General features: G+C 43.6%; 1 protein-coding gene across 1 annotated transcript; it reads right to left on the bottom strand.

Annotated features, from left to right (window-relative positions):
* Nucleotides 1-1,121: 1,121 nt before the first annotated feature.
* On the bottom strand, nt 1,122-22,922 carry LOC140485540 (uncharacterized). The gene is made up of 11 exons (XM_072583746.1): nt 22,861-22,922; nt 17,170-17,243; nt 14,550-14,585; nt 11,251-12,156; nt 10,232-10,649; nt 7,903-8,024; nt 6,038-6,158; nt 5,317-5,444; nt 3,721-3,869; nt 2,979-3,127; nt 1,122-1,691 (listed from the first exon to the last, which is right to left on the bottom strand). Exons 2-11 carry the CDS (start codon nt 17,221-17,223, stop codon nt 1,663-1,665), a joined length of 2,112 nt encoding a protein of 703 aa, XP_072439847.1. The 5' UTR covers nt 17,224-17,243; nt 22,861-22,922; the 3' UTR covers nt 1,122-1,662.
* Nucleotides 22,923-24,339: the final 1,417 nt, after the last annotated feature.

Genomic DNA, 24,339 nt, shown 5'->3' with positions numbered 1-24,339 from the left:
CATTTATAATCACCTGGGTAATATCCACTGTCTTTTTAGTTCCAAAATCTAATTGACCCCTCTGGGCCACACTTCCCAGAGGCACTGTCAATCAGTGCTACTTGGGCAGGAACTGAGCAACGCAGAATCCCTATAGCATGGAATCAGATCATTTGGCTCATCAAGTCCACACTGACTCTCCAAAGAGCATTCCAACCAGACCTACCCCATCTCTGTAACCCACATTTCCCACAGCTAACCCATCTAGCCTACACATCCCTGAACACAATGGGCAATTTAGCATGGCCAATCCACCTAACCTGCACATCATTGGATTGTGGGAGGAAACCCACACAGACATGGAGAGAATGTGCATACTCCACACAGACAGTTACCTGAGGCTGGAGTTGAACCAAGGTCCCTGGTGCTGTGAGGCAGTAGTGCTAACCACTGAGCCACTCTACAGCTGAAAAGTTTTACCCTTTTCCCTTCGTCTTTATTTCTGTCTTGGCCCAGTTGGCCAATCATCTCGCCACTCATCCTTACTTGAGTAAATTTTGACATTTTACATTGGCCTATTCTATCATACTTCACCAAAACCGTTTTGGAATTCTTCATGTATCCCACCTACTGTGTTATCTGTACCTACTCTCTTTGAATTAATTCAATGAAATTGGTTAAGTAAGGTTTTCTAATTTGAAAATAAAGACATCTTTTTTATGGCTGGAGATAATTGTGGAACCTAACTGTCTCTATTGTTCTCAGGAAGGGCTACCAGACTGGTAATGTTCACTCTAATTTCTGTTCACAGATGCTGCCAGATCTGCTGAGCCTTCCCAGCAATCTCTGTTTTTGACTCTATTGTCTTGTTTGAGAACATCTAAATTAGCACAAATCAATTAAATTGGCGATTCTGGACAATCCAGCAAAGCCATGGGCTAGTGTATTTATCCTCTGAATTACTTTGAGAATCTGAAGACCACACCATCTGGGATTCTGTTACGTAAACTTCCCTTGTGTGAAGTCTGGGATCTTTACAACATTCCCAATGGAGCCATATCCAAACAATTCAATCACTCCTGAGAAAGATGTTTGTCCAAAGCATTTTATTGGAAGTAAGTAGAGTTTATCAAATAGGCTTAACAAGAGCAGACACAAGCAATCTACACAAATCAAATCAAGTTCCATTCATTACAGAAACAACTCTTTAAAATGCTCACATACATCTACAATTATATTCATATAAAAACTTGTCGAGATGGATACTGTGGTAGTGCCCTCTAATAGGGATACCCATGTCTTTGATGATCCTGTATGGATGCTACACCAAACCAAAGTGCCCTGATATTTACTAGCTAATGATGTTAATAATAGTGATGTGAATAATAGTTACTGATGTTAATAATAGTTACTGCTACAATTCTTCCAGATGTTCAACCAACCTGGGAAATTCACAAAGGTCCTTGAGGATTGGTCAGGATTTTGTAATTACCTATTCTATATAATACCGGAAAGTCTCATGACCCCAAATGAAATGAACTTATCGAAATTTCAAAAAAAAGGGATGTTTTTGTTTGAATATTTCCAGTGATGAAGGTGATATTAACTGTCCATCAGTAGCATCTAGATAGATCAAAGACTGTCAGATGTCCAAAACCCTCCTGAGTGCAGCTAGTCAGCATCTTAGAAGATAAAGTTGGGATTAATATCCTCTGCAACAGAAAGAATAGTCAACTTTCAATAAGAGGTTCCACTGGTTTCTTTCAATTCTATTCCTATCACCCTGAGCGAATCTTCCAACTGTGAAACCACCCAATCTCATCTCGAGTAGAAGTTGCCAGCAATGATCTTTCAGCTGCTGGAGTCCTCCTTGATGGCTTGGTCACCGATTCATTGACTATTCCAATGCTCTCCTCAATAACTTCCCATTCTTCAGCCTCTGCGAGTTTCAGTTTGCCCAAACTCCACAGTCTATGTCTGATCCAATCCATACATCGCATTCAACATCTTGCTTGTCCCTTTGTGTCTCATCTATTTATCCTCATGTTCAAATCCCCTGATAGCCTCACTGTATTCCTTTTAAATTTCTACAACTTCCCAATATCTCCCACACTCACGCACCCCCTCCACTAAATTTTACAGTTTTCTAATTCATTTCATTCTATCAGCCTTAACCTTTCCAACAACCTCAGCTCAGTCCACACCCACTGAGGCCATCCCCCACCCCCCCCCCCCCCAAACGCCGCAACATACAGAGACTCACACATTCTTGCACAGACACACACACATACTGACACACACATACTCACACAGACACACACACATGTAAACTCACATACACACACACACACACACATACTCACACAGACACACACGCAAACTCACACACACACACACACATACTCACACAGACACACACACACATACTCACACAGACACACACGCAAACTCACACACACACACACACACACATCCTCACACAGACACACACTCACACACTCACACAGACACACACGCAAACTCACACACACACACACACACATACTCACACAGACACACACGCAAACTCACACACACACACACTCACACATACTCACACAGACACACACGCAAACTCACACACACACACACACACATACTCACACAGACACACACACATGTAAACTCACACACACACACACATACTCACACAGACACACACGCAAACTCACACACACACACACACACATACTCACACAGACACACACACATGTAAACTCACATACACACACACACATGTAAACTCACATACACACACACACACACACATACTCACACACACACATGTAAACTCACATACACACACATACTCACACATACACACACTCACACTCACACACACACACAGAAACACATACAACACAAACTCACTCTGAATGTCTTTCCCTAATGACTTCTGCGTGTGGCCTACCCTCCTGTCCCCACTTATAAACCTTGGTTTACCTGATAAATGCCCCCACCTTCTTTGATGCCAAAGCACGTGCCCCATTCTCTCAGAGAGACGCCTCTGTCTTTGTCAAAGTCACAGCCTTTAAAGAAGTCTGCTGTGCAGTGTTCCAAGGGAATTAATGTGGTCCGGAGAGGTGCCAGTTCTGAGTGGGAAAGGACGCTGAAAGACAAAGGCATTAACTGTTTTGTCAGCTTCCATTTTGATTGGCTAAATGGGGAACTGTGCTCAAGTGTGGTTTGACATCTGTCACTAACAGTCACAGCTTTCAAGAAAGATGAATATTTGAATAAACTGAGTTTTCATGATGGACAAAGTTGGCTACATCTCCAAATAGAAAATGAGGCCTAGAGATACTGGAGATCAGAGTTGAGAGCGTGGTGCTGGAAAAGCACAGCAGGTCAAGCAGCCTCTGAGGAGCATAAGCCCTTCATCAGGAATGGCTTCTATAGATATCATCTAGATCTCCAAGGCAAGCAAAATACTGCGCAGGCTGGAGATTTGACCAGACTCAAAATGGTAACTCTCCTTCTCTCTGCACTCTCTGCGTTTGTTATAAATCTAAGGAAGGTCAGGGTAAAGGAAGCCTTTCTTCCAAGAAGCTGTAATTGTAAAAGACAGATGGATCTTGATACAGAGACAACATATCCAGCTACACTCCAAGTCCTTTGCATTCATTAAATGAGTATTATCACATTAGATTCATTGATTTAAAAATTTAAAAAAACCGTAATAGAAGGTGAATCCAACTTTACCCATCAATGGGATGCTGGTCTAACTGCTGGAACTGCCAGTGAACTGGGTAGATGTACATATGGTAATTCTGATTGAAGTCATCAGAGAGCTGGGCAAGAGAGTAATCTCCAGGTTGAAGACGTTGCTCATCATCGTAGATTTCCTGGATCTAGGAAAAGACATATGGATATGATTGTTCAGTTTTGTTACTGCAGGGCATTCCACATCACAATCAGCCATGAAGGAGGTTTGGATCAGAAGGGGTCCTCTGACAGTGTGTGCTGGGGCTCACTGGAGAAAGTGAGGACGGCAGGTGCTGGAGATCAGAGCTGAAAATGTGTTGCTGGAAAAGCGCAGCAGGTCAGGCAGCGTCCAAGGAGCAGGAGAATCGACGTTTCGGGCATAAACCCATCTTCAGGAATGAGGAAAGTGTGTCCAGCAGGCTAAGATGACACACTTACCTCATTCCTGAAGAAGGGCTCATGCCCGAAATGTCGATTCTCCTGTTCCTTGGACGCTGCCTGACCTGCTGCGCTTTTCCAGCAACACATTTTCAGCTGCTGGGGCTCAGTGCCTGAATTCCCGGGGTTGGTAAAAGATTGAATATTACAAAACCAGATTTCAGCTGCTATTACAGACAGCAACTACATTGCACTGGACCAGGAGTCACATGGAGGCTGGCAGATTCCCTTCTCTGAAGGACACCAGCAAACAGGACAGGCTTTGATGAGAATTAATGGTGGTTTCATGGTCATCATCAGTGAGGCAAGTTTTCACTTTCAGGTTTTATTAATTTCTACCTGCTGCCATGGCAGGATTTGAACTCAATGTCCCCAGAGCTTTAGGCTGATCTTACTGGATTACTAACCAAGCAATGTTACCACGACACTAGCCGCATTGAGTGCCTGATAACCAGCGAGGGACACAGAGTTGTGACAAGCCAGTACAGTGGGGGGGAGGGAGCAGCTGTCTGGTTGGGGTGTCAATGGGATAGGGCTGTTAGGGGACTGACCCACAGTCAGGGTGAGCTCAGGAGGATAACTCCTCACCATCCCACCCAGAGTCATCATTTCCCCAGCATGGACCTGAACCAAACAGACTGCTCCTGCCCTTGTCCATGACAGCATCCCTTCCAGGTAGAAAGTACCCAAATGGAGTTACATTATTCCAGGGTCTCATTCCCACAGCGGGCAGTCTGCACTTCCTGGATATTCCAGCCCACTGCCAAGTAGAAAGCTGATTTGGTCAAGAGTTTGAATTATTTAACTTTTCTCATGAAGCTAAACATAATTGGGGATTGTATTTTACCAAATCATTACCCGATTGTTCCTGGTCCTCGAATGATCCTTTAATAACGATAATGCAGGTGGAGGCCATTCAAGCCATCCTCTCTATGGCAACTCTTTGAAAGATCTTCCCAATTAGTTCCCTCACCTCCCTTCTTCACCAGAAGTCCATAAATTTATCCCCGGCAAAATTTTAACCAAGTCATTTTTTAAAATTGCCACTAATTTTGCTTAAGACAATGCATTCTAGATTGTAACAGTTTCCAAATTAACATTCAGTGCATAGAAAAATGCTGCATAGTTGTTGGAAGGATACAGAATTTCCCTTACAGCTGTTCTCTCTTTCTGAGACAGGAGGCCAGGGGATTGTTCATACACGTGGATCAGAATGTTTTTCAACCAATCACGTAAACGTAGAGGGAACTCATTCAGTTCATTGTCCACACATGGAGCGATGTCTGAACAGGACCAAACAAAATCAAATTTCAGTTCTCTTTCTGTTTCACACACAATGCAAAACAAACCTCCCCAGTGATACTGCCCCATCCTGCATTAGCTAATTAATATCTTTGCAAATAAATTGGATCAATTCAATCCTCAGTCTGCTGTTAAATGGTGCAGATGCGAACAGGTCTGTCTGATTCATGTTTGGATGTATCTTTCAGGTTCCTGTTTCAGCTACCTACAAAAGCTGTGAGCTTTATCAGTGGAACATAAAAGAAAGGTTTGCATTTATATAGTGTGCTCACTGTTGTAATGTAGGAAATCCAGCAAATTTTCACTCAACAAACTAACCATCTAATTATTTCCAGTGATGTGGCTTTCACAGTTCCAAGGTGGTAGTCAAACACTGAGCTCTAGCTCAGAGACAGGGACACTACCCACTGTACCACAAGACTTGCTGTGATGTAACTCATGCACTATTAATAACATTGCAAATGTATTTTTCTAGATATGGAAGAATCAGAATAGGACAATCCGTGGGTCACCATTGTATAGCGATGGTCAATAGTGATGGATTTTATTTACTTTGCAAACAATTTAAACCTACATTTGCAGGGTCCCATGTAGTCCAGGTGGATGTTATGTTCTTCCTCGGTTTCTTCAAGAAGACATTTAGAAGCAAAGAATTCACAAGGGTTTCTGTACGTCATGTTGTTCGTGCCACACACCTACAGATCAAACCAGACAATTAAACTAGATGCAACATCATAAAGCAATCCAATTCCATCAGCAATGAGAAGTCGTGGACCTAAACATTCACTCTGGTTCTCTCCCCATGGATACTTCCAGACCTACCAAAACTTGCTGTTTTTCTGATGATGATGGTGGTGATTTATTGCCGGATTGATAAATTAATTGCAGGGAGGGGGGGACTTTAATTATCCAAGTATAGACCGGGATAGTCGTGGTGTACCCAGCAGAGAGGGGCAAGAGTTCCCAGGGGATGTAGGGAAGGAATTTCTGCAGCAGCTGCCCTGGGAAAGAAGGTTGTGCTAGAGAGGATTCTTGAACATGAGGTGGCCGATAAATCAAGTGAGAGAAGGTGTAAGGGACAGTGATCATTGCAGGCTAAGGGTAGGTTCACTTCAGAACATAGCACAGAGAAATCCAGAGGAAGAATAATGATCTGGAGGAAAGTCAACTTCAAGAGATAAATGGGTCTGACCCAGATAAATCAGAATCAAGGATAAGCAGCAAAACTGGAACTGAACTACCAGCTGCCTGTAAAGATAAGGTAGTGTGGGCACATTAATGAGCTAGGCCTCAGAGTCCAGGACATAGTTTCAAAACCTGTGGATGGACCAGGACATGGAACGACTGGAAAGTGGAGCGGGGTAGCGGGAATAGTGTAGAATTTCCCAAAGAACGTAGATTGAGGATTGAGCAGCCAAGCGGAGATGCAGTTTTAGTGAAGAGAATTGAGGAGTGATTCATTTTGTTAAGGAGACCAAGGAGAGACAAAATGAAACGAAAGGGCCCAATTTTAAAGGGCAAACTGAACTGGGTGAACCTGTACATAAATCACTGAAGGTGGTGGAATGGGGTGAGACTGTACAAGAAGTATGGAGAATCCTGGGCTTTATTCATCAGCACTTTGACCAACAAAGCAAGGAGTTTATTCTGAATTCGTACACAACACAATTTGACTTCAACCAGAAGCTTCCTTCCAGTTCTGAGCACTTTAGGAAGGATATGAAGACATTGGAGAGGCTGCAGAAAAGATTTACAAGGGTGTTTTTAGGGATGAGGGACTTCAGTGATGTGGAGAAGCTGGAGGAGTTTCCTTTAGGGAAGACAAGGTTGCAGCTGATAGAGGTAACAGAGGGCTTTAAAATCCTAACGAGGTCTGATAAATGTGGAGAAACTGCTCTCACTGACACAAAGATCAAAACCTGAAGGACGCGAGGACAGAAAAGTCAGAGGGAAATTAAGTGTTTTTATGGAACTGTTTGAAACAGCAGTTTTAAAAACTTTTGAAAGGGAATCAAATAAATATTTAAAAGAAAAAAAACAGGGCCATGGGAAAAATGGAAGCAGAGCGCAACTAATAATATAGTTTGTTGATCAGAGCCTCCTTCTGTATGTAATGTTCGATGTAAAATTGTAAACTTTATTTCAACAAATATATCTCAATTTTCTGTGGTTATTTTCCATTCCTTCATATTCTAACTTGTCAAAGTCTTCTCTTGAAGTGGATGCTGGATTGGTTCAGAAACGACCATGATCCTGTGTTTCTTTCTGAAACTATACTTGTTCCCAGTGTGCTCTATCACCTTCCAGTGTCACCCTGCTCAATCACCTGGCCAAACCATGGGGCCAAAGAACCAACAGCAGCAATGATGACAGTTTGAACTCCTTCTGTATCCTTGCTACTGTCTTGGGATGATGTTGAGAATGAGTAAGTATCCTTACCTGTGCTAATTCAGGAGTGTTTACAGGGCAGCTTGTCACAGCCTGGCAAATGCAAGTAGGGTTTCCAATCTCATTGATCTTACAGACCCTCCCGTGTCGACAGTGCATGTTTTTACAGGAATCTGAAACAGGACACAATAAGGACTTATCACCTCAATCAGGTTCTCATTCTTAGTGAATGTGAGAATACAACAATCAGGCAGACATTCAGTTGTGCACTGCATTCTTTCCACGATTTGGGAACAACTTTATTTTCAAACCTCACCAGTTAGTGTAAGTTAACATAAACATTTACAACCTGTATATTGACACCTGTCCTCCCTTAATGCTAGTCACTACCTCAAAGGGGATCTGTCCCTCAGCACCTTCCCTCAGGAGGGATCTGTCCCCCAGCACCTTCCCTCAGGAGGGATCTGTCCCTCAGTACCTTCCCTCAGGAGGGATCTGTCCCTCAGCACCTTCCCTCAGGAGGGGTCTGTCCCTCAGCACCTTCCCTCAGGAGGGAGATGTCCCTCAGCACCTTCCCTCAGGAGGGAGATGTCCCTCAGGACCTTCCCTCAGGAGGGATCTGTCCCTCAGCACCTTCCCTCAGGAGGGATCTGTCCCTCAGCACCTTCCCTCAGGAGGGATCTGTCCCTCAGTACCTTAACTCAGGAGGGATCTGTCCCTCAGCACCTTCCCTCAGGAGGGATCTGTCCCTCAGCACCTTCCCTCAGGAGGGATCTGTCCCTCAGCACCTTCCCTCAGGAGGGATCTGTCCCTCAGTACCTTAACTCAGGAGGGATCTGTCCCTCAGCACCTTCCCTCAGGAGGGATCTGTCCCTCAGCACCTTCCCTCAGGAGGGATCTGTCCCCCAGCACCTTCCCTCAGGAGGGATCTGTCCCTCAGTACCTTCCCTCAGGAGGGATCTGTCCCTCAGCACCTTCCCTCAGGAGGGATCTGTCCCTCAGCACCTTCCCTCAGGAGGGAGATGTCCCTCAGCACCTTCCCTCAGGAGGGAGATGTCCCTCAGGACCTTCCCTCAGGAGGGATCTGTCCCTCAGCACCTTCCCTCAGGAGGGATCTGTCCCTCAGCACCTTCCCTCAGGAGGGATCTGTCCCTCAGTACCTTAACTCAGGAGGGATCTGTCCCTCAGCACCTTCCCTCAGGAGGGATCTGTCCCTCAGCACCTTCCCTCAGGAGGGATCTGTCCCTCAGCACCTTCCCTCAGGAGGGATCTGTCCCTCAGCACCTTCCCTCAGGAGGGATCTGTCCCTCAGCACCTTCCCTCAGGAGGGATCTGTCCCTCAGTACCTTAACTCAGGAGGGATCTGTCCCTCAGCACCTTCCCTCAGGAGGGATCTGTCCCTCAGCACCTTCCCTCAGGAGGGATCTGTCCCTCAGTACCTTAACTCAGGAGGGATCTGTCCCTCAGCACCTTCCCTCAGGAGGGATCTGTCCCTCAGCACCTTCCCTCAGGAGGGATCTGTCCCTCAGCACCTTCCCTCAGGAGGGAGATGTCCCTCAGCACCTTCCCTCAGGAGGGATCTGTCCCTCAGTACCTTCCCTCAGGAGGGAGTTGGTATGCCTCACATCCAGATTATTCCAGAATTGGATCACACAGGAGAGATGTTAGGAAACACTTCTACACACAAAGGCTGGTAGAAGTTCAGAACTCTCTTCCACAAAATTAACATCAGTTGTTAATTTTAAATCTGAGAGGGATACATTTTTGTTAAACAAAGGTATTAATGGATATGAGCCAAAGACAGGTATATGGAGTTAGATGACAGAAAAGCCACAATCTCATTGAATGTTGGAACTGGCTAGAGGGGCTGAATAGCCTATTCCTATTGCTGTGATCCCATTCCAGCATAAACCTGTGTTCTTGAGGAGGATGAGTTGGTGGAGAGATTTTGCAATGTCTGAGGAATTACAAGCAGGTAAAACAAAAGTTAACAGTAATGTTCCCAGGTTCACTAGGAACCTCAACCATCATGTGGCTTGTCTTGAACATGGCTTAGCTCTGAGACTGAACACACAACCACCTCTGACCACTGTCAGTGTATTCTGATGCTGTTGGGGATTGGTGTTCATGAAACTTTGAGAATAACAGCTAGTTTGAACCTTGATATTTTCAATCAATCTGCTCAGAGGTATTATGACACATCTGTACAGCAGTGGGACTGGAATCTGGATCTCCTGGATCAGAGGTGTAGTCAATACCATAGAGATATAGAGTCATAGAGATGTACAGTAAAGCCCCCGTGGTTCAGTGTAAAGGTACAAAAAACAATTAACACTCAAATAAGTTATTACCAATAAATTTAGCCTGACGTGATACTTACTGACTTCATTTTGTATGTTATTGGTGACACTGCCATCATCTTCACCCGCTCCATCACCATTCCCCACCTGATTGATGTTAGGTCCATTGTCGTCACTAAAATTATTTCCATTAATTTCATCGTCATGGAGATTGGAATCTGTGGTGTTTGCTTGATTGATATCAGCACCATTATTAACAAAGGGATTAATGCTGTCATTATCCTCAGAGTCAGAGACTCCATCATCATTTGAAGCCGGTAGGTTGAACTCATTGAGATTCTCTTCACTGGACTGAGTGGTATCCTGTTCCTGGGAATCCAGTTCATTATCATTGGCTTCTGCAATGTTGAGATTGGATTCTATATCATCATCATCATCGTTATCATTTGAAAAGGGTAGTGGGTTCATGTTCATTGTGTTGGTACCAAGGTTCTGGGTCTGCAAATGAGAAGGAAATTTCCATCAGGTTGCAGAAAGGAAGTGAACAACTGTGAAACAGGCTTTATCTTGGTGATCTTAACAGCTCTCTTCAAAAAAACAAACAGGAATTTTTAAATTGGAAGTTTACACATTGTAATTTAGTTCTTGTTATTTGCAAATGTAAAAAACTCCAGAATCTAGAGATTGGAAAAGTTCCTGCATGGACATAGCTGAGAATGGAAATGGAACGAATTTGCTAATTAATGTGCGTTCTGTTACTCTGCTGCAAAGGTAAGGTTTTGTATCTTTAATGGTCCCTCAGCTGATTGCTGTCAACAGAGCATGAGGCATTTGGAGATTAATTCTTATTGCAGAGATTTCTAACCTTTTATAGTTTGCAGCCTCTGGGTCAGAAATAATCAACAATGAAGACTGCTTTACATCTCAACCTAAATGTGATGGGCACCAAACTGTGAATCAGAATGGATCCTCACCAGACTATAGTACAGTGTTACCAGGTGAGGAGTTCAAGGAAATTCAGCTCCTTCTTAATCATATCATTAATTGATTAATCTTTTCAACTGTCTGCCTGTAAATTGAGAAAAAAAATGAAAAATACCTCATCCTGTTCAGTTTGATCATCTTCACCTAAGTTTCCATTTGACATTTGCTGATTGGCATATTGTTCATTATTCATGTTTCCATCATGGTTCACGTCCAACCTGGTTGGTTCAGAGATTGTGTTTTGTTGGTTCAGCCCCTTGTGGCTCTCACTGATCACAGAATCATCTTCAACGTTTGAGCCCAATGGGTCCCCTCCTTGCACAGAGTCAGTGTATGGGAGACCAGGTTGCTCTGGATTCGAAACATCAGTCTCCAATTCCTGTTCAACCCCAACATCCACAGCATTGGGATCAACACTTGGTGTGAAAGATCCCTCATTACCTGGTAGAAAGGAGTCATCATTATCTGGTAGAAATGGATCTTCATAACCTGGTAGAAAGGGATCTCCATAACCTGGTAGAAATGGATCTTCATAACCTGGCATGACAGGTTCCACTGGCACATTTCCAAAGGGCATGGTGATCTGAGTATCTTCCATACTGACCGAGTTCTCAGCACTCATGCTTTCAGCATCCATTTGTGCAGCATTTACTCCCAAAACGTTTTCTCTCCACACTGGATAAGCAGGGAAGACGTTTTGATAATAAGGAAATTGGCCAGGGTTTTGGGCATTCCAGTAATATCGTTGGTTAGGATTGTAGGAAGGAAATTGCTGGTTAGGATGTTGGAAAGGAAATTGCTGGTTAGGATGTTGGAAGGGAAATTGCTGGTTAGGATGTTGGAAGGGAAATTGTTGGCCAGGGTAATATCCACCGCTGTTCTGTCCCCAGTTACGGTTGTAGTAGTGTGGAAATCTTTTGTTAAAGAAGTGGTTGATAAAATTGCGTCTTGTACCATAGGGACCAAGATTTCTATACTGAAAAGGGCTTCCGAGTGGATTTAGTTGATTGAGGTTCATATTCTGTTGTAAGTACAGAATAAAGACACATTAACAAAATGTTCAATGCTTTTCAGTAAAGTGTGTTTCTCCAAAAGGCTTAGTCTATGTTCAAGTAACAATTAGCACACTTTCATAATCCTTTTATTTTGAGAAAACTTTGTAAGTGCTTCACAGAGACTAAATCAAACAGACAGCAATAACCCAGGTCTTGTTGCACTAATCCATCAAATGTTGCCTCTCATTAGTTCAACATTTTTAGTTCATTATTAGCTCACATTTGCAAATGGTCAGGATGTAAGGAACTTTCAAATCAAAGGATGCAGGAAAATAGACAATAGACAATAGACAATAGATGCAGGAGTAGGCCATTCTGCCCTTCGAGCCTGCACCGCCATTCAATATGATCATGGCTGATCATTCCTAATTAGTATCCTGTTCCAGCCTTATCTCCGTACCCCTTGACTCCACTATCTTTAAGAGCTCTATCCAATTCTTTCTTTTTTTTTTAAGAAAGAATTGGATAGAGCTCTTAAAGATAGTGGAGTCAAGGGGTACGGAGATAAGGCTGGAACAGGATACTAATTAGGAATGATCAGCCATGATCATATTGAATGGCGGTGCAGGCTCGAAGGGCAGAATGGCCTACTCCTGCATCTATTGTCTATTGTCTATTGTCTATTTTCCTGCATCCTTTGATTTGAAAGTTCCTTACATCCTGACCATTTGCAAATGTGAGCTAATAATGACAAGGTGAGGGTAACAGTGCATCAGGAAGCAACAGTGTATCTCCTCAGGCACTGATATTTAAGGATTGAGAAAGAAACCAAGGAATAATAGAGACAAAAAAAAACAGATGGATTAGAATCAAATCAGGTTCAGTAAAGAAAGAGAGAGAGAGAGAAGTGCTATTAAGAAGGAGAGAAAAAAACATGGAAACAAAAAGAACCAAGAATATTAGACATTTTAAAATGTTCACTTTTAATTGTCTAGCAACACTTTGTAGAGTGTAGGAATGATAACTTGTTCCTTTAAACAAACACACACAATGCTGGAGAAACTCAGCAGGTCTCGCAGCATCTGTGGAGAGAGAAACAGAGTTAATGTTCTGAGTCCAATATGACTTCTCAGAAATTCATACCAGACGTGCAACATTAATTCTCTTTGTTTCAGATTCCCAGCCCCTGCAGTATTTTGCCTTCATTAATTTGTTCCCTTTTGGGGAATTGATTGTATTAAGAATTATCATATTATAAAAAGGTATTTATGTGATTGGAGGGCATTTTGTCATCAGTGTTATGCAATAAATGTTCAAATCCAGAAAGGTCTGAGAAATAATACAGAGGTAACTGAAGAAATAGTGTCTGTCCCAAACCAATACAATGGTGTCACTAAAATCAACATCACTGTGTATGGCTACATATCTGGAAATCTCAGCTGTTTCGTACATTAATAATGGCCTCAGTCATCAGCACATCATTAACAGCAAGGCCCAACCTATAATCGTTTGTTTTCCTAATCAATCTGTTCAGAGAGATATCGAGACACTACCACTGCATCACAACAACCCCAGTCTATTATATTGTTATCTCTGTTTGCAATCTCATACCTGCCATCAGAGCTATTTTGACAGGACCTCCCCAAAGGACCCTCAGGCTAAATTGATTAGAGAAAAGAACTAAATGTACAAGATTCTTCAGGGGTTTGACAGTGGAGATGTGGAGAGGTTATTTCCCCTAGTGGGAGAGTGCCAGACCAGATGGTGTATTTCATCGTAAGATGGTCCACTTCAGACAGAGATGAGGAGGAATGTCTTCTCTCAGAGTGGAGTGGATCTGTGGAATTCTTTACCAGAGAGGGTTCTCAAGGCTGGGTCATTATGTTCAAGGCTGAGACAAACAGACTTTTAATCCCTCTGAATGTCAGTTTATCCAAAGCTCTGCTGCCTGCATTGAACCAAGTTCCTGTCACCTATTGTGCCCCCCGTGTCCAATATTTAATTTAAAATTCTTATCCTGTGGTTTACACCTTTCCATAACCTCAACTCTCCTGATCCCTGAAAGCTCCCCCAGCCTTTAAACCACACCCAGCCCCAACATCCTCGTACCCCTCTGTCTGACATGAGCTTATTGTCTTTTTCCCTCTCCACACTCTGCCACTCCCTCGAGCTGCCGACACCATGGGTCACTGGTACCCCCTCCTGAAGCATCATCCTCCTCCAGCACCTTTCCATCTTCTAGTCCCTGCACTTTGGCCAAGCCTTAGGTCAATCCTCCGCCTCACCCATTGTTTGTCACGACACGTGTTCCTGGGTCTCTGAGAAGCACCCTAACACATTTATGCAACTTTATACACTTAATTGAGAGCACATTATGAAAGGAGTCATATTGTAAGAATAATGGTCCATGACTAATTACCTCCATACTTGTCGATGCATCTCTGGTTTTCCGAACCTGTACAAATGAAATGAAGAATACTTGGTGACATTGTGAATTGTACAATGCGATGATTCGATTGTCTCTGTCACAGAGTAACATTCTCTGGTTTTCAGGTTTACCTGAGGAGTCGCCTTTGGGAGTTTGGGGAAGAGTCTCCCATTGCCAAGTGCCTTCAGGACTCTCCCTGTTCTATTTGATGTTGGTCAGTCCCCTCACTGAGAATCCCCCCCCACTCAATAACTATCATTCCCCCCGTGTGTGGGCCTCCTTCCTGTTCCATAGAAAACGTTGTATAAAATGGGCAGGTTTGTGCTTAAAACAAACTCTCCCCTTGCCCTTATATTACAACAAATTCCAAATCCTGACATAAGTGAGCATTTTCAAACCAAACTCTGCAATTAAATGTCCAATGGTGACCATCAATCCATTGTCGATTGTGTAAAACCCATCTGGTTCACTAATGTCCTTAGTGGAAAGGAAACTGCCATCTTTACCCACTTTAGCCTACATGTGACTCCAGGCGCACAGCAATACAGGAGATTCTAATCTCCTGTCTGAAATGGCTGACTGATATGGCCTGGCATATCCCCCACTCAACCAATACCATCAAGTCAGGGGATCAACCCTAGTTCCATGGAGAGTGCAGGAGGGCATGATAGGGGCAGAACTAGGCAGATCTGAGGGTGAGGTATCAGCCTGGTGAAGCCACCAAACAGGACTACTCGCATGTCAAACAGCATCTGCAGTAAGTGATGGACAGAGTTAAGCGATCCCACAATCAATGGATCAGATCTAAGCTCTGCAGTCTTGCCACATCCAGTCCTGAATGGAGATGGACAATTAAACAACTCACTGGAGGGGGAGGATCCACAAATATCCCCATCCTCAGTGATGGGGGAGCCCAGCACATCAGCACTAAAGATAAGGCTGAACCATTCGCAGCAATCTTCAGCCTGAAGTGCCAAATGGATAGAATCATAGAGATGTACAGGATGGAAACAGACCCTTCGGTCCAACCCGTCCATGCTGACCAGGCATCCTAAATTAATCTAGTCCCACCTGCCAGCACCCGGCCCATATCCCTCCAAACCCTTCCTAGTCATATACCCATCCAGATGCCTTTTAAATATTGTAATTGTACCAGCCTCCACCACTTCCTCTGGCAGCCCATTCCATACACGTACCACCCTCTGTGTGAAAAAGGTGCCCCTGCGGTCTCTTTTATATCTTTCCCCACTCACCCTAAACCTATGCCCTCTAGTTTTGGACTCCCCCACCCCAGGGTCTATTTACACTATCCATGACCCTCATAATTTTATTTTAGGATGACATGGTATCTTAGTGGTTAGCACTGCTGCCTCACAGCACCAAGGATCCCAGGTTCAATTCCAGCCTCGGGTGACTGACTGTGTGGAGTTTGCACATTCTCCCAGTGTCTGTGTGGGTTTCCTCCGGGTGCTCCGGTTTCTTCCCACAGCCCAAAGATGTGCCAGTTAGGTGAGTTGGCCATGCAAAACTGCCTATAGTGCTCAGGGATGTGTAGGGTAGATGCAATAGTCAGGGGGAAATGTAGAGTGATAGGGTAGGGGAATGGGTCTGGGTGGGTTACTCTTCAGAGGTGTGGACTTGCTTCCATCCTGTAGGGATTCTATGATAAACCTCTATAAGGTCACCCCTCAGTCTCTGACACTCCAGGGTAAACACCCCCAGCCTATTCAGCCTCTCCCTATAGCTCAAATCCTCCAACCCTGGCAACATCCCCATAAATCTTTTCTGAACCATTTCAAGTTTCACAACATCCTTCCTATAGCAGGGAGACCAAAATTGAATGCAGTATTCCAAAAGTGGCTTAACTAATGTACTGTACAGCTGCAACATGACCACCCAACCGTGATACTCAATGCTCTGACCAATAAAGGAAAGCATATCAAACACCTTCTTCACTATTCCATCTACCTGCGACATCCACTTTCAGTGATCAAACTTGTCCTCCTCCAGTGATCTCCAACATTACAGATACCAGTCTTCAGCCAATTCAAATCATGCCATGGGATATAAAGAAATCGTTGGATATTGTAAAAGCTATGGGCCCTGACAACATTCCAGCAATAGTACTGAAGGCTAGTGCTCTGAAACTTGCTGCTCCCCTAGCCAAGCTCGTCCAGTACAGTTACAACACTGGCACCTTCCTGATAGTGTGGATAATTGCCCAGGTATGTCCTGCACATAAAAAGCAGTTACCATCTCATCAGTCTACTCTTGATCATCAGTAAAGTGATGGAAGATGTCATCTACAGTGCCATCCACTAGCACCTGCTCAGAAATAACGCCCTCCCTAAGGGCATTGTGGGTCTACCCACAGCACATGGACTGCAATGGTTCAAGAAGGTAGCTCACCCCCACCTTCTCAAGGGGCAACTAAGGACGGGGCAATAAATGCTGGGCCCGGCCAGTGATACCTCATCCCATGAGTGAATATTTTAAAAATTATCAGCTTTATACCTTGTCCAAGAACAACAAACATCCATTCAAAATAAAGTTTGCAGATTATTTTTAATTTATTTTGAGCAGCTTCTTATTTTGAAAAGGTGATACTTACAGGACTGGCCAATGCCATGACCACCAGACACAAGGTCAAAACCGCAGCTTGCATCTTTCTGCGTGGATTTGGATCTGGAAAGCAAGAACTGGGTTCATTCAAGATCACGGTGTGAAATGGGAATTGGACAATGGTTCCGAACAGTCACTTGCCCTGTTGTTAGACCATAAGACTTAGGAGCAGAAATTAGGCCATTCAGCCCATTGAGTCTGCTCTGCCATTAAATCATGGCTGATCGGTTTCTCAACCCCATTCTCCTGCTTTCTCCCTGTAACCTTTGATCCCATTGATACTCAAGAACCTATCTATCTCAGTCTTAAATATCCTCAATGACCTGACCTCCACAGCCTTCTGACTATGTTCTGTTTGTGCAGACTCTGGTATACAGCTCCTACAGAGGAAAAGATTAATGTGGCAAAATACCCAACAGAGGTATTGGAAAGGAGATTTTGAGTGGGGTAGGGGATGGACGGGAAGGGAGAAATGGGGAAGTGGAGAATAAGGAAGGAGAATGAGAAGGGAGAATGATGAGAGGAAGGGGAACTAGAAAGAGGGGAAAACTAGATCAAGGATTTGGGGAAGGGGCAAACAAAATATTGGTGAAAGAAACTGAAGGTATTGAAAGAAGAGAAAGTAATAGAGAGATTGGGGTGGGGGGGTGAATTGGGAGTGACAGAAATGGAAGGGTTGGAGGATGTGAATGACATTACAGAACAGTGGAGCATGAGACCCTGAAGGCAGTTAAAGTTCAGGTGAAAACTTTAACAGAGGCCTCTCAGGAGTCAGAACATGTCAGCGGGGGCTGGAATCTTGGTGAAGTTGGGCTTCATCGTTGTAGAATGTGCTATTGTTTATTCAGGATGGAAACAAATCAGAAACATCAGTGGGGGAAGACAAAGAGAGAGAAAGGCAGAGAGAGAGGGAAGGAGGGAGAGAGAGAGAGGGAGGGAGAGAGAGGGGGGGGAGGTAGAGACATGGAGAAAGAGAGAGAGGCTGGGGGAGAGAGATGGGGATAGAGAGAGATAGAGAGAGAGGTTGGGAGAGAGAGAGTGGTGGGAGAGAGAGAGATTGAGAGAGGGAGAGGTATTGAGAGAGAGAGAGAGAAAAAGAGAGGGAGAGAGAGGCTTGCGGGGGGGAGACAGAGAGAGAGAGGCAGAGAGAGGGAGGGGAGTAGAGAGAGAGAGGCTGGGAGAGAGAGAAAAATAGAGAGAGGGGGAGAGGTAGAGAGAGAGGGAGAGAGACAGAGAGAGGGGAAGAGAGAGAGAGAGCGGCAGAGAGAGAGAGGCTGGGAGAGAGAGAGAGGGGCAGAGAGAGAGAGATGGAGAGAGAGTGCGAGAGGCAGAGAGAGAGAGGCTGGGAGAGAGGCTGGGATAGAGAGGTGGGGGGAGAGAGAGAGAGGGAGAGAGAAAAAGGTAGAGAGAAAGAGAGAAAGGTAGCAAGAGAGAGAGAGAGACGGAGTGAGAGAGAGGGAGAGAGAGTGAGGGAGAGGTCTAGTTAATGTTTGGAGTCCAGTGAGTCTTCCTTAATCCTGAAGAAGTTATAATGTACTCAAAATATTAACTCTGTCTCTGCATCGATCTATGTCTCTCCACTCCCTCCCGCCCCCACAGGTGCTGTCAGACCTGCTCAGTTTCTCCAGCATTCTTCCTGTGTTTGTTTCAGATTTCCAACATCTGCAGGATTTGGCAGTCAGGCTTGGAGATGATAAGGTCATGAATCGGTGCCTGGTTCCCCCAGATGTTTGGAGTCACAACATATTTATATCCAAATACAAGTTGGTTTGTAGAATTCCCAACAGAAGCAAGGTCATTCTCAAGACTCATCCGACAAAGGAGGTGGAGCCAATTCCATAAAAAAAGGTAGCCATGTTGTGGAGGTGCTAATGTTGGACTGGGGGTGGACCAAGTTAAAAATCACAAGACACCAGGTTATAGTCCAACAGGTTTATTTAAAATCACAAGCTTTCAGAGCACTGCTCCTTTGTCACTTCACCTGAGAGCAGTGCTCTGAAAGCATGTGATTTCAAATAAACCTGTTGGACTATAACCTGGTGTCATGTGACTTCTGACTGTTAAAAAAAGGGAATTGGAGAGCTGTTTGAGAATCAAGACTTTACAGGAGGGCATGAGGAACTAAACACAACTGCTCAATCGAGCATAAACACACAGACTCAAAAAGCCCAAAAACATCCTTCAGAACTGTGATTTCTACACAAGGAGAGTGGAAATCTGGATATTGCTCTCCCCAACCCCACCCCTCCCCAAACCCCTCACCCCCATAAAAACTGTTGAGGCTGAGGGCAGTTGAAAATGTTAAAATGGAGATTGATCAATTTACTTTGGAATAGGGCTATTGAAGCTTACAGCAATGAGGTGGGGAGATAATCTCAGAGATAGGCCGACTCCAAACAACCTCAGTGATGGTTAGGAACTTCCAATTTCTTGAAACTTAATCTACTCTTCAAGTTAAACCAGCTTTGAAAGCTTGGGAAAGGTAGTATCATTGGCACGTTTCAGGCAGCAATAGTGTTTTCATCAAATGCACAGCCTCTTGTGGGGTGAGTCAATCAGTGCTCTGTCATCCAGCATCTCCACAATAACTCTCCTCTCTGTCTCTACATTGATGGCTGTGGTTGATCACTCCCATGAAGAGATGTGACCACAGCATGTGTTGAGTGTCTGCTGTGGTCTCACTAGGCCATGTTGATTCACTTAATGACAGTGTAGGGTTAGACACTGTAGGGTGTAGCAACCTCCAGGCTCCTGAAGGTGTGAACAGATCCTCAAAGTGTTGGCAAACTGTAAAACAATTAGTTCCATCTCCAAGTTTCAAGAAATTGAAAGTTCCTAACCATCACTGAGGTTGTTTGGAGTCGGCCTATCTCTGAGATTATCTCCCCACCTCATTGCTGTAAGCTTCAATAGCCCTATTCCAAAATAAATTGAGCAATCTCCATTTTAACATTTTCAACTGCCCTCAGCCTCAACAGCTTTTATGGGGGTGAGGGGTTTGGGGAGGGGTGGGGTTGGGGAGAGCAATATCCAGATTTTCACTCTCCTTCTTGTGTAGAAATGCTCCCAGACATTACCCCCAATGACCTGGCTGGGATTTTGAGGGTCTGCCCACTGGCCTGGATCCCAGGAACAGAGAGCTTCTCTCGACATACCCCATCAATTCCTTTAATCATTTCAGAAATTTTAATCTGATAACATGCCTTACACTTCCATACTCAAAGGAGGGAGAAAAGGCCTGGTCTGTGCAACCTGCCCTTGCTATTAATTACCCCTTTTAACCCATCTATCCTTGCCCCCTTTGCTCTTTCTCAGCTGTATCTATCATCCAAAACGTGGCCTCCTCAGCACTGCCCTCTGACCTCATCTCCACTGTTACCAATCTGTTAGACTGCTTACCAACACCTAGGCCTGGGAACACAGACATTTCTTCCAGTAATGTATATTCAGAAGACTGAAGCCATTGTCTTTCATCTCCATCACAAACTCTGCTTCTTCGCCATTAACATTCCTCTGTAACCTTCATCCCCGCACCCCCTCATCCCCTCCTACCCTCGCATCCCAGAGTTTGCTGCACTCCCTCTGCCCTTAGGTAAGGAGACCCAACATTTCAGGCACAGTTTCACCAAGCCTGTGTATTCAATTGCGGCATGACCTCCTTGCTCATGTCCGCCATTCCTCTGGCAATAAGGACCAATCACCGTATCAGCTTTCAGTGAATTTAGGGCTACCCTGATATCTTTGGACTTCAATGCTTCCCAAATGTGCAAAATGCATTTCTGTTTTCCTTCCAAAGTGCAGAACTTCACTTTTATTCACATTATATTCCAGTTGGCCATGTTTTCGCCCATTCTTTTAGCTTGTCTAAACTCCCTAGTTGTCTCTTTGCAAACTCCTCATAACTGACATTCCCAACTATGATTGTGTCACCAGCAAAAATTGAAATGATGATACAGTATTTGGTTCCCCACATCTGAATCATCAATTAGTTACAACCTGACAATGACCAATTAACTCCTATCCCCTGTAATCTGTCTATTAACCAATTTCTAGTCCATGCCAGTATAATATCGCTAATCCCATAAGGCTCTAATCTTGCTCACTAATCAGGGTGGGACCTGATTAGTGAGTCTTCTAAAGATCCAAATATACCACATTCACTTGCTCTCCCTTATCAATTCTCCTAGTTATAGTCATCAAAAAATCTCAACAGATATCAAACACATTCTCCCTTTCAAAAATCTAACTGCTCTATCTTGTCAAAATTCTCTAAAGGGTCTAATCATTCCATCCTTTATAATAGATTCTAGCATTTCCCCACTATTGACGTCAGGCTAACAGGTAAATATTTCCCCTGTCTTTTTATCTCCTTTCTTAAATAGTGGTGTTCCATTTGCAATCTTCCAGTCTGCAGGAACCATTTCAGATTTGATAGGATTTTTGGAATATGACCATCAATGCTTGCACTGCATCCCATTCAACTCTTTGGGATATCGGGATTTCATCAAACTTCCATCCTATTCACTTCCCAAGTTTTTTTTCTACCAATGCTGATTTCTTTCAGTTCCTCATTCTTTCTACTCTCTTTGTTTTCAGGTAATGCTGAAGACTTTTCTCGTATCTTCCTCTATGAATACACAGAGTATTTGTTGAGTTTATCTGACATTTCCTCATTCCCTACTATATCTTATCTCCAGCAATAGTTGACCCATACTTGTCTTTGCTAATCTTTTCCTTTTTAACCTATTGGTATTTTTATAAACAGTTCCTTGGGTTTCCTTTGCTAAATTCTAAATTACTCCCAATTGTCAGGCTTACTTTTATTTGGGCAACTTTATAAGACACTTTCTTTGCTTAAATGCACTCTTTAACTTTATTTGTTAGCCACTGTTGGATCTCATTATCTGCTGGAATTTTGTGCCTCCAAGGCAGGTATGTTTGTTGTAAACCATGTCTTAATCTTTTAACGCCTGTTATATCTTTTAATGTAGCTTCCCAATCAACCACAAAGATTCTATATCACAATGTAAATGCCTGTGAAAAGATGCACAATTTAAACAATCTCTGGTAGCTGACAAAAAAATTAAGTTCAGGAATATTTACAAATATCTTAAACGCGAGTTTTCATACAAATAAGCTTTCATTATTACTAACAAAAATCCTTTTCCTCAGGCAGTCACTACGGCACAGAAACTCTTAAAAAATTACTTTAGATCAGTTTAAATATTGAAAGCAATTATTGTTCAATTTTTTCTTACAAAAGATGACAAATGCTTTCAGTTCTTTCTTCAAAGATATAACATCACTGAACATTTCTTAAACTGTTAAATTGATATTTCAGTAACTCAGTTATTGTACTTGAATAAACGTAACATGAAGGAGATTAACATATTTCTTTCATTACCTCACCACTTTAGAGAGATGCAGAGATCACTGGAGTCAAATAGGGTCTGGCACAAAGTCTGTCTCAGCTGTGAATGGACTAAACCGTGCTGGAGAAGCAAGATCAGTCTCAGTGTCTGAGCAGCGTTCAGCCTCTGGAAACTTATCCTCCCGGGTTTCAGACCCTGCCCTAGTCACAGCCAATCACAACTTCCAGGATCTGATGAAATGAGGTGTTACCACCACCATTAACCCTCCAGACATTAGTCACTGGGAGGTGGGGAATAGCATCGTTTACCCTCAGTTAATCTTTGCTGACTGTGCACAGGTTCATCAGAATTTCTTAACTTGTGCTTTATCAAAACCACAAAGACTTCGAACTTAGGAAAGGTGGATGCTGGAGATTTCGAAATAAATGCAAAGAATGTTGGAGAAACTCATCAGGTCTGGCAGCTTCTGTGGAGAGAAAAACAGAGCGAATGTCTCAAATCCAGTGACTCTTCATCAAAACTGAGAACAAGTCAGGAGTGTGTTTCAAGACATTCCACACCTGAAATGTACATTGTCAATGTTGGAATTAAACATTCGATAGACCCATAAATGGTGCAGTGTTATGGTAATGAGAAAAACTGACAGTATCACTGGGACATTAATACAGTGGCCCTGGTCTAATGCCTGGGACAGGGGGTCAAATCTCACCATTGCAGAAGGTGAAATTTAAATTCAGTAACATCTGGAATAATAAGAAGCTAATCTAAAGACACCCACTGTCAATCGTTGTAAAAAGCCACCTGGGTCACTAATGTTCCTTCGGGGAGCTGATGTGTGACTCCAGACCCACAGCAATGTGTGTGAGACTTAACTATCCTCAGAAATGGTCCATTGAGGATTTCACTTAAAGGGCATTTAGGAATGGGCAAGATATAGTGACCCAGCTACAGCACCCACGCCCTGTCAGATAACTGGAGCCCAATCTAGGCGTACAGACCTACAGTTCCCTGAAAGTGACAACACAAGTGGAGAAGGAAGAAAGTGTTTAGCATGTTTGCCTTCATCAGTTGGGGCATGGAGGATCAAACTTGACAAGACATGTTATAGCGGTATAGAATTTGGAATATGATGTACAGTTCTGGTCTCGACACTACCAGAAGGATGTGGAGGCTTTGGAGAGGGTACACAAACAGTTATCAGGGTGTTGCCTGGTTTGGAGTTACAAGGAAGGATTGGACAAAGTTAGTTTTCACATGAACATCAGAGACTGATAAAGGGTGACCCAAATATGAGAGGCATAGATAGAATGGATAGTCTGGGACTTTTTTCCAGGAAAGGAATGGCAATTCCTGGGGGACATCGGTTTAAGGTAAAAGGGTAAAGTTTAAAGGAGATGTGAGAGGCAAGTATTTTAAACAGAGGGTGGAGAGTGTCTGGAAACCTCTGCTGAAGGAGGTGGTGGAGGCAGACACAATAACAAGATGTTTAAGAGACATCTTTACAGAAATATGAATAGTCAGGGAGGGGAGGGATACAGACTATGTAGAGGTATAAGGTTTCAGATTAGAAAGGTGTCATGTGCTAGCACAGTCTTTGTGGGCCAAAGGGCTTGTTCCTGTGCTCTGCTGTTCTTTAAACTTGACAGTACCTGAAAGAGAAGACTAGTTCTTTGACTCCTAGCCCATAGTCTCCAGTTGGACACTGCCCTCAGTGTGTCTAACATAGAGTCATACAGCACAGAAACAGAGCCCTCAGTCCAACCAGTCCATACCGAACATCATCCCAA

The sequence above is a fragment of the Chiloscyllium punctatum genome, chromosome 14, assembly GCF_047496795.1.
Source record: "Chiloscyllium punctatum isolate Juve2018m chromosome 14, sChiPun1.3, whole genome shotgun sequence".
In the NCBI taxonomy this organism is placed as follows: Eukaryota; Metazoa; Chordata; class Chondrichthyes; order Orectolobiformes; family Hemiscylliidae; genus Chiloscyllium; species Chiloscyllium punctatum.
The sequence above is the reverse complement of the archived record's forward strand: the minus strand, read 5'-3'. Positions and strand labels throughout refer to the sequence as shown.